At 46.0% G+C, this 16,180-nt stretch overlaps 1 protein-coding gene across 2 annotated transcripts in view; it reads right to left on the bottom strand.

Moving 5' to 3' along the window:
* Positions 1–15,845, bottom strand: part of LOC138580097 (transient receptor potential cation channel subfamily V member 5-like) — a 388,386-nt gene extending 372,541 nt beyond the window's left edge. The window contains exon 1 of one of the 2 annotated variants that reach the window (XM_069650376.1): positions 15,340–15,845. In XM_069650376.1, the coding sequence (XP_069506477.1) occupies positions 15,340–15,443 (104 nt within the window). In that variant the 5' untranslated portion in view covers positions 15,444–15,845. Of the gene's footprint in view, positions 1–14,578; positions 14,760–15,339 lie in introns of those variants that run through there. The other variant, XM_069650377.1, reaches the window with a different exon arrangement.
* Between the last annotated feature and the right edge of the window lie 335 nt (positions 15,846–16,180).

Raw genomic sequence — 16,180 nt, 5'->3', positions numbered from 1 at the left:
GGCAACTTTACATGTTCTGAGAGACAGTAGTCAGTCCCAGAAAATGGAGTTTAAAGTGGGAAGTCTAAAAAGACAGCCATGTGTCACACTAAAGGTGCTACGTGACACACAAAGTAAAAAGATAATGCCTACGGAGTGGGTGAGACTCCATACATGAGCACAAAAAAATTTACAGCACATAGCAAAAACACATGTAAGAGTGGGAAAAAAAGGCTCACTCTTACCAGGTGAAAGAATTAAACCCTAGAAATCCTGAAAATCTTAAACCCTTACAAATATTTTTTTTAAATGAAGAAAAAGATGTGTATGTCCCTTCCTATACCACTGTACACATTATGTTATATTATCCTGTTTTACAACATTAGTCATCTACATATATGGGTATCATCAGTATCAAAGAGATATTGTTACTTTGTATTTTTATACTTTATATGTTTATGTCCCTATTAAAACACATATCCTCATAAACATTATGCCCGCTTGGGCTCCTGTTATCAAGGTGTGTTATATAGTTTGCTTCTTTTTGTTCTTAAGGTCTTCTCCCTATAATGTCCTTGTAAATGTGCTTTTACCATTTATCACAACTGCAGTTTAAAGCATAAATGACAAATTTGCTTTCACGTTATTGGTTTGTTGGTGGCTATTTTTCTTTTGGTACGTAGATTGGTATAATCTGTTGCATATATTCCAAAACTACATGCTTTTTGTTACTAATCATTTCTTTAATGATGGGTGCTTCCTAACTATTGTTACACATTTCTGCCCTATATGATCACTGATCTCTTTATCACTTCTTTAAATTGGCCAATGTTTGTTGAGTGTCTGTCTTTTGCACCACTTTAGATTTCTTATTAAAGGTTGTTATAAATCTAATCTGTCCCGATTGTTCATTTTTATCTTTCCTCTTTATCAATAAATCTTCTCTCGTCAGCGCTATTGCTTTCTCAACGGAATTGTTTATTATAATTTTAGGATAATTTCTTTCTCTGAACCATAATGTGGTTTGTCATGATCATTTGAGACATTCAACATCATCGGAACAGTCTCTCTTTATTCTCATAAAATCCCCATATGGTGTACTCCATTTCAATGTATTCATGGTGAAAGCTGTCTGAATGTAATACAGCCTTCATACTTGTACCTTTTCTGTACATCATACATCATAGTCTGTATACTCCCCCAAGTACTGAGATCTTTATATCAAAATATAATTTCGGTTCTACTGTGGTGTTCAGTCAATTTAATATCATATTGGTTGACTTATTTCTCTACAAATTGTAACCATTCACATACTGAACCTTCCAACATGATAAACAGATTGTCTATATACCTACACCACAGGACAATCTTATTTGCATCTGGTGAATATGCTTCTGATTGTAGCATTTAATCCTCACATAGGCACATAAAATCGATTTGCATCTTCTCCACATAGGCCCATAAATATATTTTCATAATAGGGAGCACATTGTGTGCCCATTGCTGTTCCACATAAAGGGAGATAATATGATCTCTTGAACATAAACACATCATATTCTAAATAGTATGTAAGCATGTATTTAACCATCTCATAGTGTTCCCTGTAACTAACTGACTTCATCCACAATGACAGCTTTAAATAAATCGGATATCATGTTTGATGATCGTATACAAAATAACTTCATCTAGGGTTGCCAACATATTAGAGTTCTTCTTTGGTGTTCCAGAGGTTTTGCTCAAAAAGTCAGTTGTATCTCTATATAAGAAGGGATAGAAATGACAATGGGGATTAAGAATGTATCAAAGATTGAAGTATTTTCCAATAATAATCCAAATGAAGAGATTATATGTATGCCAGGTGGTTTATATAATCTCATATGTACCTTAGATACCTTGGGTACAAAATATATTGTTGGCATGATTGGATGAGATACTGTTAAACATTGGCTTCCATCCATGTCCAAGAGGCCATTGTTAAACCAATCTCAACCTTGTAATTTAAACTTTTGTATTGGATTATTCTCTAGTTTTGCATAACAGTTACCATTTTTTAGCTGTCTCATGGCCTCCTCAATGTAGTCTTGGGTATCCGTGACTACTACATTACCACCTTTGTCTGAAGGTATTATTATTACGATAGCAGCATTCCTTAATATTTCCACTGTTTGCCATTGTTCTGTAGTCATATTTTTCGGATCTCTATGTGTTTGGAGATTATCGAATTTCTTTAAAATGCTCAGAGACTAGATTTTCAAATATTTCAAAGTGTGCACAATTTGACATTATAGGCCTGCATTTTGATTTAACTTGTAAACTACTTTCTTCAGGTAACATAGTTTTAATTCCAAATGTCAGAGATTAGAAAATGTTTATTTGCTGGGATATTATTCTGCAAAGTTACGTAGAACTATGCATTGATAAATAACCAGTCCCCTCTCATGAAAATGATTGACATGCACACGGGACTGACCGGTAATGGGCAGATAAGGGAAAAGCTGGAGACTATCAAGGGCTTTGTGTCACACGAAGGTGGGAAAAGAATGGTTCTAACCCACAAGAAACAGTTCGACTAAGCCATCCACACGTCAATTGACCACCCTTCCCAGCAGACAGCAAACAGCAGAAGTTGGGTGAATGGGTGCAGGTGAACTGCACCCATTCACCCAACTTACAAACCATAGCGCTAGAAAATGCACTCTAGCACCATGGGCCAGAGGAGCCAACGTATGAATTTCTCAAGGGGTGCGGCACCCGCGTACCGAGCACCTCTGTCACGGGCACACAAGGCCCCCCTGTGGAAATAAATGCCTCTTTGCTGTCGCCAAAGAACACCTAGAAAATGGAGGATTACCCTAGAATATTCTCAGGTGAACCCACTAACATTTCAGGTGACCGGCAAATATGCGTGGGTCAGTCTGTGCTTCCGAAGTGCACCATGACCTTGCAGTTGGATCCGGAAGCACTCGTAATCAGCAATGGGAATAGTAAACATTTGGGTTTCTACTGCTGTCTGGTCGGTGCGGCAAACAGAAACACATTACATTAATAGCTCAGGTGGCCCTCAAAGTAGAAAGAGTAGAATACTGGGCCTTTCCACACTGTCAATAGAAAAACACTAGGAACTGTGGGTGAGCTTTGCACTGAAAATCTACAGAGAGCGGGAGAAAATCTTTCAACCATAAAAGAAGGGCTGGCGTAAGGAAACCCATGAAAAAAGGGTTGAAAGTACGGTGATTAGACAAAGTGGAGAGTGAGAAGACCCATAAGTCAGTGTCAAGATTTTTTGTTTTGCTTTTTAGGTGGCGCTTCAGAGCTACCTATAAGCCAAAACGATTGCATTGGAGTACAACTACAGAGAAAGGAGTGACACAGAGCTTGTAGGTGTTGTTTGGCTATTTACCCACCCATTGATTGCCCCAGGGCCATACATATTCCTATGGTCATGTCCGCCCAGCCAAAAAACATGCAATCTCTTTGAGCTATCTTTATCAAGCAGTAACATCAAACGTTGGCTGGCCTGTCTTATTTCTAAGCTTTCTGCCAAGAGTTAATGGTCTAATAGCAGTTGTACAATATGCTTCGGGTGTAATAAAAATGTCTGAACCAAGTGAGCCTTGATTTATATCTGTTCTTTGCACTGAAGCCCTATTAAAAACAAGCCTTGATTAAGCCAACAGTTGTATTTGACTTTCTCAGTCTATTCACGCCTGACATGGATTAGTTTGAGAGCTGCAAAGTAATCTGATTAAATGTTCCTAGCATTGAAGGCAGATGTTCCGTGCTGATCCATACATGTCTTCCGGCTTTACACCGGCTATGCCTGTTGCTCACCATCATTGCATATTATACAGTGAATGTAATCTTTACATCCAACCATGAATTAGGCCACCATCACCTTGTCAATAAAGAAAGCTGTATCCAATGAAATATCAAAATATCTTATTCGCTCATGACCTAAGTTACACGAATACTGGTAATTAACGGTCCAAACGTTCTGTGGACGATGGGTAAGAAGAATTGTGATAATGATTCTCGAAAAAGAATTATTCATTTGTAGTCAGGGATTTTTAGTGTGCAAACTGGAACATTAGAACAGTGGCAGCTTTCAAAAGGTAAATGCTGCCATGTTTTGGAAAAGGTCATAATTGTTTGCAGGTGCGTTTTCTGCGTGTTGGGCGATCCATTCCTAGTTCGTCTGAGCCTACGCACACGCTACGCACACGCTACGCACACTACGCACACGCTTCTTTCTCTGCCACTGCTTTTTGAGTTGCCACGGAGGGTGGAAGGGACAGCGTGGCCAGGGGGTAATCCCAAGATACACCTCTAACCATAGACGGAGGCCAATCAAATGCTTTCTTGAAGTACATTTGAGCTCACTGATGGCTATCCTGATGTGGCAGAGAGGCAGGAATCGCAGAGCTGTCATTTTTCCAAAACCCATGCAAGACAAGGCTATCCAGGCCTGTTTTTGCTTGACATTCTGGAACTTGTAGTTTTCCTAAATGTAAATAGGGAAAGAAAAAACTACAAATCACAGGATTCAAAGGGAACAAACAGGACTGGGTGGCCTTCTCACGCATGCCCACATGAAACTTGAGGGCTCTGGAATCACAATATTAAAAAGTAGCACAATAACGAGATAATGCACTTGGGTATAATTGTCCAAATGTTTTTGAGTTTTGACAATTAGGTGGGGTTTTAAGCACTGCCTATAAGCCACAATGATGGGCATGGAAAGTGAAGCTAGGAGAGTGCTGGGATGCGAGCGAGCAAGGGTGGAACACCGGCAGTGGGCATTGTTTGGATTTGTACCCACCCATGGCCGTGCTAGTACACAAGACCATTTTCACCCAATACACGTTCCTCCCTAACTAATGCACCCTTCCCCGGGAAGCTACTTGAACTAGCTCTATGCTTTTAAGGGAAAACCTATGTTATTTATAATCTTCTGTACGGTAATGGCATATTTGCAAATATAAACCAGCTCCTGATGTAATACAAATGGCTCAACCAAGTGTGCTTTCAAGCACTTCATTTATAATCAATATGTGTGTCCTTGCAACTGTCCCTTGCACTGAATCCATGTGATCAACTAGTATTGGAAAAGCCAATATTTTTGGCTCTTGTATATTCATTAGATAGGTATTTGGTAGGCTCTGTCATAATATATCCAGGTGCTAAAACCATTAGCCTGCTGTTGCAATCCTGTGGCCAGATAGCACCATTTGGCAGTACCTGAAAAAAAGGCATACCGCATACCTACATAAAAGCAAACTATTGTCTTTGCCAGTGTTTGTTTTTACTTTAGCACTTCTGTAGCCTACCTGATATTTCAACTCTGTTTTCCATGTGGCATGAGAAGGGCACATGCAGTCATGTTTGCCTTGTGTGCCCAATGTGTAAAAGAGATAAAGGCATGTAGGCGGGGTCAGAGGGGTCAGAGGGTCAACCTTTGTCAAAACTGGGTTAGTCAAGGACAAAGGGGTCATATCACTAAAATGTTTGTTGAGTTCTAAATTGGTTTATTTAATACTAAAAGGGACGTTTTGCTTAACAGGGCTGGACTGACTATAGTAACAAGCATTGGCAAAGCCAACAGTTTTTTTTTTTTTACATAGGCATACTAGAGACATTTTCAGGTACTACCGTAATGTTACTTTCTGCCCATAAAATGGAAACAGCTGCCAAAGGTTGTTATCATCTCGGTAGATTATGTAGATTATGACAAATCCTGGAAAATGCTGATCTAATGCCTATACAAGAGCCAAAACTATTGCCTTTGATAATGTTTGCTTAACATGTGTTCCGTATAACATTGGTGAAGGACACCATCAAATCTTCATTTGCCTTTTCTCTTGGGTTGCCAGGACTTGAAACAGGGTGCAAAGGCGTACACTTCTCAGAACTGATGCCATCTTGAACTTAGAACGGAAGTGTACCGGCACTTCAGAGCATTGTTACAAAACTCATAACAGATGTGTACCAGCACTTCTCAGCATTGATACAAAACTCATAACGGAAGTGTACCGGCACTTCTCAGCAACGATACAAAGTTAATAACGGAAGTGTACCAGTACTTCTGAGCATTGATACAAAACTCATAACGGAAGTGTACTGGCACTTCTCAGCATTGATACAAAACTCATAATGGAAGTGTACCGGCACTTCTCAGCAATGATACAAAATTAATAACGGAAGTGTACCAGTACTTCTGAGCATTGATACAAACCTCATAACGGAAGTGTACCGGCACTTCTCAGCATTGATACAAAACTCATAACGGAAGTGTACCGGCACTTCTCATCATTGAAACAAAACTCATAACGGAAGTGTACCGGCACTTCTCTGCATTGATACAAAACTCATAACGGAAGTGTACCGGCACTTCTCATCATTGATACAAAACTCATAATGGAAGTGTACCGGCACTTCTCAGCAATGATACAAAATTAATAACGGAAGTGTACCAGTACTTCTGAGCATTGATACAAACCTCATAACGGAAGTGTACCGGCACTTCTCATCATTGATACAAAACTCATAACAGAAGTGTACCGGCACTTCTCAGCAATGATACAAAATTAATAATGAAAGTGTACCGGCACTTCTCATCAATGATACAAAACTCATAACGGAAGTGTAGCGGCACTTCTCAGCAATGATACAAAATTAATAACGGAAGTGTACCAGTACTTCTGAGCATTGATACAAAACTCATAACAGAAGTGTACCGGCACTTCTCATCATTGATACAAAACTCATAACGGAAGTGTACCGGCACTTCTCTGCATTGGTACAAAACTCATAACGGAAGTGTACCGGCACTTCTCAGCAATGATACAAAATTAATAATGAAAGTGTACCGGCACTTCTCATCAATGATACAAAACTCATAACGGAAGTGTACCGGCACTTCTCAGCAATGATACAAAATTAATAACGGAAGTGTACCAGTACTTCTGAGCATTGATACAAAACTCATAACGGAAGTGTACCAGCACTTCTCAGCATTGATACAAAACTGATACCGGAAGTGTACCCGCACTTCTCAGCATTGATACAAAATTCGTAACGGAAGTGTAACCGCAATTCTCAGCATTGAAACAAAACTCATAACGGAAGTGTACCGGCACTTCTCAGCAATGATACAAAATTAATAACGGAAGTGTACCAGTACTTCTGAGTATTGATACAAAACTCATAACGGAAGTGTACCAGCACTTCTCTGCAATGATACAAAACTCATAACGGAAGTGTACCGACACTTCTCTGCTTTGATACAAAACTCATAACGGAAGTGTACCGGCACTTCTCAGCAATGATACAAAATTAATAACGGAAGTGTACCGGCACTTCTCAGCAATGATACAAAATGAATAACGGAAGTGTACCAGTACTTCTGAGCATTGATACAAAACATATAACGGCAGTGCACCGACACTTCTCTGCATTGATACAAAACTCATAATGGAAGTGTACCGGCACTTCTCAGCAATGATACAAAATTAACAACAGAAGTGTACCGCCACTTCTGAGCATTGATACAAAACTCATAACGGAAGTGTACACGCACTTCTCTGCATTCATACAAAACTCATAACGGAAGTGTACTGGCACTTCTCAGCATTGATACAAAACTCATAATGGAAGTGTACCCGCACTTCTCAGCATTGATACAAAACTCATAACAGAAGTGTACCGGCACTTCTCAGCAATGATACAAAATGAATAACGGAAGTGTACCAGTACTTCTGAGCATTGATACAAAACTCATAACGGAAGTGTACCGGCACTTCTCATCATTGATACAAAACTTATAACGGAAGTGCACCGACACTTCTCTGCATTGATACAAAACTCATAATGGAAGTGTACCGTCACTTCTCAGCAATGATACAAAATTAACAACGGAAGTGTACCGCCACTTCTGAGCATTGATACAAAACTCATAACGGAAGTGTACCCGCACTTCTCTGCATTGATACAAAACTCATAACGGAAGTGTACTGGCACTTCTCAGCATTGATACAAAACTCATAATGGAAGTGTACCCGCACTTCTCTGCATTGATACAAAACTCATAACGGAAGTGTACCGGCACTTCTCAGCAATGATACAAAATTAATAACGGAAGTGTACCGGCACTTCTGAGCATTGATACAAAATTCATAACGGAAGTGTACCGGCACTTCTCATCATTGATACAAAACTTATAACAGAAGTGTACCAGCACTTCTCATCATTGATAAAAAAACTTATAACGGAAGTGTACCGGCACTTCTCCGCATTGATACAAATCTCATAACGGGAGTGTATTGGCACTTATGAGCATTGAGTGTACTGGAACTTTTCAGTGTGGATGTAATCATTTTAAAGGGAGAGACATATTTTGATGGAAAGATGGGATGCGTTAGATGGGAGAGTACTGGCACACCTCAGCAAGGTTCCCATCATGCAAATGGGTGAGTTCCAGCCCTTCCCAGTGGGGTGCAACACTTACAGTGCAATAGTAGGCACTTCTTTATTTAAAGGTAATACTTGCAACTGGAGAGTGTTGTGCTTCCTAGTAGGGGTGCAACACTTTCAGTTGCAAAGGACTGACACTTCTCAGGAGGAGCACAATACCTGGCAGAGTAACAGTATCTCTCAGTAGGGATTCAAGAATGTTATTCTTCACATTACCAGTACTCCCCAGTAGGGGTGCAACACTTTCAAAGTGCCCGTAACCACATGTTGCGGTGGAGTGTACTTCTTTCGGGGGGAGGGGACTGATGCTTCTCAGAAGAAATTAATGCTTTCCATGAAAAAGTGCCTGCCCTTTTCTGCAGGAATGCTATACTTGTATTTGGGGGGTAATGCTCTGATTACTTACCGGTAATCTTCATTACTCCTAGTCCTACTCTTCCTCGTCACAGTACTTACTTCATGAGGCACCCGCCTCCGACACAGGACCTTCTTCTATTTCTTTAAATCCCTATAACTCCTCCCCCACATCCATGTCACTCAGTTTCATATTACCAAGCCGGAGCATGGGACCTTCCCCGCAGGGAGGGTGAGGAGGGTCGTCAGTACTGTGACGAGGAAGAGTAGGACTAGGAGTAATGAAGATTACCGGTAAGTAATCAGAGCATTACCTCCACGTCCACTCTTCCTCGTCCCAGTACTTACTTCATGAGGTATACCAAAGCATCAAAGGGGAAAAGGTCCCAATGAGACAGAGCCAAAAACAGTGCAGCAAAACACACCCACAATAACTCTTAAATCACATCCCCACAGACAAAAACTCCAACCACAAAGGAACCAACCCCCGAGTGGGAGAAACTCAACCCATAGCAGTTGATGAAAATGTCTAGACCAGCCAAGGCGGCAGCCATACAAATCTCTTGCAGAGAAAAACCCTCCTTACATCGGGCCAGGAAGCCGCGAAACCCCTGGTAGACCGCCCCTGATTGTGCGCAGGCACAGGCAGGCCAGAAGCCACATAGGCCCTAGAGATCACAACCCGGAACCACCGGAAAATGGAAACCACAGATGCGTTATGCCCAGCCCCAGCCAGACCACAAGCAATCAGAAGACTATCAGATTGGTGGAAAAGGCAAACCAAGCCAAATACTCCAACGCGTCCCGCCGGACATCAATGTTAAGCCGAGCCACCTCCTCAGGCGTTCTTGGATCATGAAAGAAGTCAGGGAGAACCAGACCTTGAGAGGTGTGAAACCCGAGAGACAACTGAAGGGAGAAACTTCGGACCACAACCCGGCACCACCGAGTCTGGCAGCACCCTCAGGAAAGGAGCGTGACATAAGAGAGCCCCAATCTCCCCAAGCCTACGGGCAGAAGTGAGGGCAATAAGAAAAGCAGATTTCAGTGTAAGATGTTTGATATCAATCTCGGAAACTGGCTCAAAAGGAGGCCCGTGAAGGAACCGTAATACAAGAGGGAGATCCCAAAAGGAAAACCCTTTATCAGCACAAGGAAGGGAAGAAGAAAAACCCTGGATCAACTTCCCCACCAACACCTCCCCATCCAAGTGACCGTCAGAGTCCCCCAAAAGGAATTTCATGGAGGCCCGCTGAGAGCAAAGCCTGGAAAAACTGCCAGGCCCCTGTCAAAACCGCTCCTGGAGGAACCGAAGGATAGCAGAGGCCAGAACGCAGGGGAGGGATCCCAGACTGCCCATACCAGTCTCGGAAATGGCCCCAATGTCTGCCTAACACCTTCAGAGTGGAGGGTCTAAGAGCATCCATTTGGACTCAACTACAGGATCTGAGAACCCCTGAGATATCAACCTAGACTGAGCAATAGCCACACCGCCCATTGCATCCGGTGGAATTCTAACCGCAGATCCCCTTGAAGGGGACACGGCCACCTCGGAACCAGCCAAGGTTCCTAGGAACGAAGCTCCAACAGAGAGGGGAGCGAACCCCGGCGGCACCAGAACAGAGCTAACAACAACACAGTCACCCTGGACACTCAGATGCGCCAAACCACCCGGGGCAGAAGGGGAATAGGCGGAAAGGCATAAAGGAAAACCCCAAGGCCACTGTACAGAGAGGGCGTCCATCCCCCAATCCCCTCAACCTGAAACCGAGAGCAGAAGAGGGGAACTTCTGCTGAGGCCGGGTATGCAAACAGGTCTAGAACCAAGGACCCTAATCTGACACAGGTCACCGCAAAGACCTGGGCCAACAGGACCAGTTCTGCAGAGGAGTGAAAACCGGCGTCTGAGAAGATCCACTTGAACATTGTCCACCCTTCTGATACGTGAGGCCAGCAGATACACCAGATGAGATTCCTCCCAGGTGCCTATCAGCGCTGCCAGAGCATTCAAGGAACAGCCGGAACCCCTTTTGCAGTTCACATATGCCAAGGCCGTCGTATTGTCCGATCGGACCAAAAACCGCCGACCGTCCAGCAACTCCTCGAAGTACACCAGAGCTTGCACAATGGCACAACTCTTGCCAATTGGATGATCACCGGCTCTCCCCAGATCTCACAACCCTTGAGCTGAGAGGACCCCCAATGTATACCCTTTCTGCTGGTGTTGGTAGTAGGAGAGGTCACAGGAGGAAGGACCATGCACACCTCAGCCTGTAGACCTGAAACCCCCCGCCACCATAGCAGGGACACTCGCAGCGCTGGGGACACTGAAAACAAAACTACGAAAGCCGAGATGTCGGGAGCCAGTGGGAGAGAGTATAAGACACCAGGAGACGTAACCGAAGACAGGCTCAAGGAACTGGAAAACATGCAAGACGCCACGTGCCCCGTAACTTCAGCAACAGGTGAGTCGAGACATACTGCCTTCTGAGAACCCAGCCCAGAACAGCCAGCAAGCGCCCCCCCTGCACAACATCCAGAGTACGCTCTCCCCAGACGTCCGGACAAGCAGTGCAGGGTCTTGAGACCCATAAGCAGGTGACACATCCTAGAAGGCATAGGGACCAGGAACACCCGCAAGTAGAAAACTTGACCCTGAACAGGGAGAGGAACGGGCAAGACGGTAACCCACAACAACCGTTCGGAGAGAACGGATCCCATGGCCAACTACTTGGACCGTGAGCTGGGTACCAAAGTTCTAACAATGCATACCTGGACAGGAGGAGACAGGCACGGCAACTGTTGGGCTCCTTCCATTACCCAGGAAGCCGAACCCCACCGGTCCCATACACCTCCGAGAAGATAGAGACGAGGAGCCAGGGAAAACCGCCAGTCACTGCACTTGCACCAGAGGGAAATCACAGGACGTTGAAACAGGCCTGCGCCACAATATAACAGCATGCTTGTCAGCCCACAAAAAGATTTGACCTATCAAAAGGAAGATACTGGACAGGCCAGAAGTCCAGCAGACTATGGCCCCCTCAGCCGACAGAGGAGCCACCAGGCTGGCGTCAAAAGGGCAGAGTACTGTCACAAAGCGGGGCAAAGCAATCCATCCCGGATAGCCGACATCAAAGGCAACCCCCTACCTGAGGTATGCCTATACTGGAAAACCCACTGAAGTGACATCCCCCTCCGGCACCAGGGGCTCTGAGAACCCCTCTAAGCACAGACATGTGCCACCATGTGCCCTATCACTTCCCACAAGTCTGAGAGGAGGCGTGAAAGCAACACGTCAGCACCGGAGGACCTAGGGCCTAAAAGAAGAGACACTGGGAACCCCCTGCATGGCCGTTACTTCCATGATCATTTTCCATAATCCCATGCCGGACAAGGGAAAAGCAAATCAACTCCTTTGACTTTCCCTTGCGCAGTTTAGAGGAAGAGGACAGGACAAGGAGTCTGCGTCCATAGCTAGCACAGACCCAAACACACCACTAACACACCACATGACTGAGAGGTGGCTTGAGCCCTGTATCCAGTAGCTGGTAGCCCCATGCTCTAAATCGTTCCAATGCATCGGTCTAGGAAGGATGAAGGACCGAGTCAGCACCGCTGAGACTCGAACCCGAAGTGTAGACTATGCCAGGCCGGTACCCTTCCGGCCGCTTGCAGATGTGTCCAAAATCTGCGCCGTATTCACAGGCAGCATGCAAGGAATGCAGCCAACATCCGGTGCATACTGGGCTGTGTGTGTCTGAGGAGCTGGTGGTATGTGACATGTCTGTGACAGAACAGAGCCCTGCACTTTCAAATACTCTGTCACAGTCACCCCACGACAAGAAGCAGAGAGTCCTCACAACAAAAAAGGAAGGCTAGCCCATACTGCCAAGTGCTTGCCATCATTTCCAATAAAGATGTGTACACAGAGCACGAGGTAACGGCCTTTCAAAGGAGTCAAGATGGCCATACCAGCAAGAGAGGGGAAAACATCAAGCACAGTCCTCCCCTCTCCTTACCTTCCCCCAGAGAATGCAGCTGACATCCGGTGCATCCTGGGCCGTGTGTCTCTGAGGAGCGGGTGGTATGTGGCATGCCTGCGACAGAACAGAGCCCCCGCACTTTCAAATACTCTGTCACAGTCACCCCACGACAAGAAGCAGAGAGGCCTCACAACAAAAGGGAAGGCTTAGCCCATACTGCCAAGTGCTTGCCATCATTTCCAATAAAGATGTGCACACAAAGCACGAGGAAAACGGCATGTTGAAGGAGTCAAAATGGCCATACCAGCAAGAGAGGGGAAAACATCAAGCACAGTCCTCCCCTCTCCTTACCTTCCCCCAGATAATGCAGCCAACATCCGGTGCATCCTGTGCTGTGTGTGTCTGAGGAGCGGGTGGTATGTGACATGCCCGCGACAGAACAGAGCCCCCGCACTCCCAAAGACTCTCTGCCACTGTCACCCCACGACAAGAAGCAGAGAGGCCTCACAACAAAAGGGAAGGCTAGCCCACACTGCCAAGTCGAATCAAGATGGCCAAAACAGGAGGAGAGGGGAAAAACACCAAGCCCAGTCCTCCCCTCTCCTTACCTTCCCCCGGGCCGTGCAGGACCCGGGACACAATGCTCACGCTGCGGTCCGGAGCCCAGCAAAGAACCGAGCGAGGCAATCCAGCTCAACTGTGACCCCAAGCCCCGCAGGGGGCCCAGGAGCAGTGCCGCACCTGAGGGAGCCGAGGGCCCCGCCACACAGCCCCCCCACGGGGCCAGCAATCGGTGCTCCCTGGTGCCCCGCACCGGGAAGAAAAAGTCCAACCTGCCGGAGGCAGGAAAAATTTAAACTGAGTGACATGGATGTGGGGGAGGAGTTATAGGGATTTAAAGAAATAGAAGAAGGTCCTGTGTCGGAGGCGGGTGCCTCATGAAGTAAGTACTGGGACGAGGAAGAGTGGACGTGGAGGTAATGGCATTTCTCGACAGAGTAGCAACCATTCACTTGGGAGAGAACTGGTGCATCCGATTGGGGGTTAGTATTTCCAGTGGGCCATCCCTAGCGCTTCCTAACTAGGCTGCATTACTTTCAGGGGCCGAGTCTTGGGTCCCTGCAAATGTAAGAAAGTGTTCTTCCATGAAGCAGGAACACTTTCCTTACAAACACCATATTCTGATAAATAAAGAAAGTGTTGCAGGCACAAGAAAGCCTTGGCTTTTGCATGTGCCTGATTTAAAGCTTGGCAACAGCCTTAGCAACCATCAGGAATTCTCCGCCCAACAGCACTGGTTTAGCACTACAAAGAAAGGAGTGAAATACGGCACATGTGAGCTGCTGTTAAACTCTACTGCACAGTTGTACCTTTATAAATTCAGCCTTACTTAGACTGCAACACTACTTTCTAGTTTAATGGAAGTTTAAGAACACGTTCTTAAATTAAAAAAAGTGGAAGTCAGTTAAGAATTGCTGGCAAGGCCACTGGGGCACAGGTTTCCCCCACGACTATCGAGAGATGTGAGCAGCAGCTGCGGCTGCTTGACAGCACTCCATCTCCCCTGCAATACTTGCACCCAGTTCAGGGGTGTTGCTTGAGGGGAGAATGTCGTATGGATCACAAGCTCAGATTCGGCCCCTGAGTGGAGACACTTTTTGCAGGGACTCACAGTAGGAAGTGTACTCTGGCATTGTGAGTACCCGCACTTGTATGCTTCTATGTCAAGCGCTATGCAGCAACTTCACCTTTCGGATAGTCACAAGAAGATGGACAGGGCTCCAGGCACGCACCTTTTATGCTGCAACAAGTCGATTTCTTCCACGTCCGCATGTTGTCTTTCCGGGTGCATTACTTTCAGGCGCCGATTCTGAGGTGCGTCGAAACGTGAGAAAGTGTTCTTCCATGAAGCAGGAACACTTTCCTTACAAACACCATAATATCCTGACAAAGAAAGAGTGTGGTGCAGGGACAAGAACGCCTTGGCTTTTGCTTGTGCCTGATTTAAAGCTTGGCAACAGCCTTAGCAACCATCGGGAATTCTCCGCCCAACAGCACTGGCTTAGCACTACAAAGAAAGGGGTGAAGTAGGGCACCTGTGAGCTGCTGTTAAACTCCAATGCACATTTGTACCTTTATAAATTTAGCCTTACCTAGACTGCAACACTACTTTTCAAGTTTAATGAAAGTTTAAGAAAACTTTCTTAAATTAAAAAAGTGGCAGTCTGTTAAGAATTGCTGGCAAGGCCACTGGGGCACAGGTTTCCCCCACGACTATCGAGAGATGTGAGCAGCAGCTGCTGCTGCTTGACAGCACTCCATCTCCCCTGCAATACGTGCACCCACTTCAGGGGAGAATGTCGTATGTACACACTCTTTGGGTCACATGCTCAGAATCGGCTCCTCAGCGGAGACACTTTTTGCAGGGACTAACAGTAGGACGTGTACTCTGGCACTGTGAGCGCCTGCACTTGCATGCTTCTATGTCAGGCGCTATGCAGCGCCTACACTTTTGGGACAGTCACAAGAAGAGGGGCAGGGCCCCAGGACGCACCTTTTATGCTGCCGCAGGTCGATTTCCTCCACGTCCGCATGTTGTCCGTCCGTGTGTCCAAAGAGGGAGGAGCCCTTTCTCCACGAGTGAAGGCTGAACAGCATGACGACAGCAAAACTCCTATAGCGCCTAGAGAGCGGCGAGGCGCTTCCACGAAGGAAGGCCTGGAGCCCTGAGTCGGAAAGCTGTGTCTTCTCTAGTCCTCCAGCCCCCGGCCTGCCTTGCACCGCTGCGCCTGTGGCTTTGTCTTGGGGCAGGTGCGCGCAGGACCCCCCAAATCCTCGAGCAGCAGGGCTGCTTCCTGGTGCTCCCCAACCCCCGGCTCGCTTAACTAGTAGCTGCAAAACTCTTCCCGGGAGGACATCATACGTGGGCCTTTGCTGCCCCCTAGAGGCTGTAGGCAGCAGATCCAGCAGGAAGCCAGCAGAGATCAGTCATATTGTCCCCACACACCTGGGATTTATGTGCCCACCGTGGCCCACCCTACTGCCACATGGAAGCAAAGACGACAGTGAAGTGCACACTACAGGTCAAAGAACAACCCCTCTTCGTGTTTTATTCGATGTCTTTGGTGCTGGGTCATTCAGGGAACTTGCTTCTGGGCCCCTCCCCCTTGTAGAGGCACACAGGCTCTCCCTAACAGGCGGGAGCCGCTCTGGAACCTGCATGGCGGGTTTGTCGCCCTGGAAGGCGTGGTGCCCCGGCCGGCCTCTAATCTCGGGCACGTGTGTGCCTTCTGGACGGGCCACATTCCCGCCGAGGCCCCACGCGTCACCAGGTGGAACGCCCCCACTGACTCCCGCTGACCATCTGCACCCATAGCGTAGTGCCTTGAAGCTTT

This window comes from Ambystoma mexicanum, chromosome 3p, assembly GCF_040938575.1.
Source record: "Ambystoma mexicanum isolate Mex_15411 chromosome 3p, UKY_AmexF1_1, whole genome shotgun sequence".
NCBI lineage: Eukaryota > Metazoa > Chordata > Amphibia > Caudata > Ambystomatidae > Ambystoma > Ambystoma mexicanum.
The sequence above is the reverse complement of the archived record's forward strand: the minus strand, read 5'-3'. Positions and strand labels throughout refer to the sequence as shown.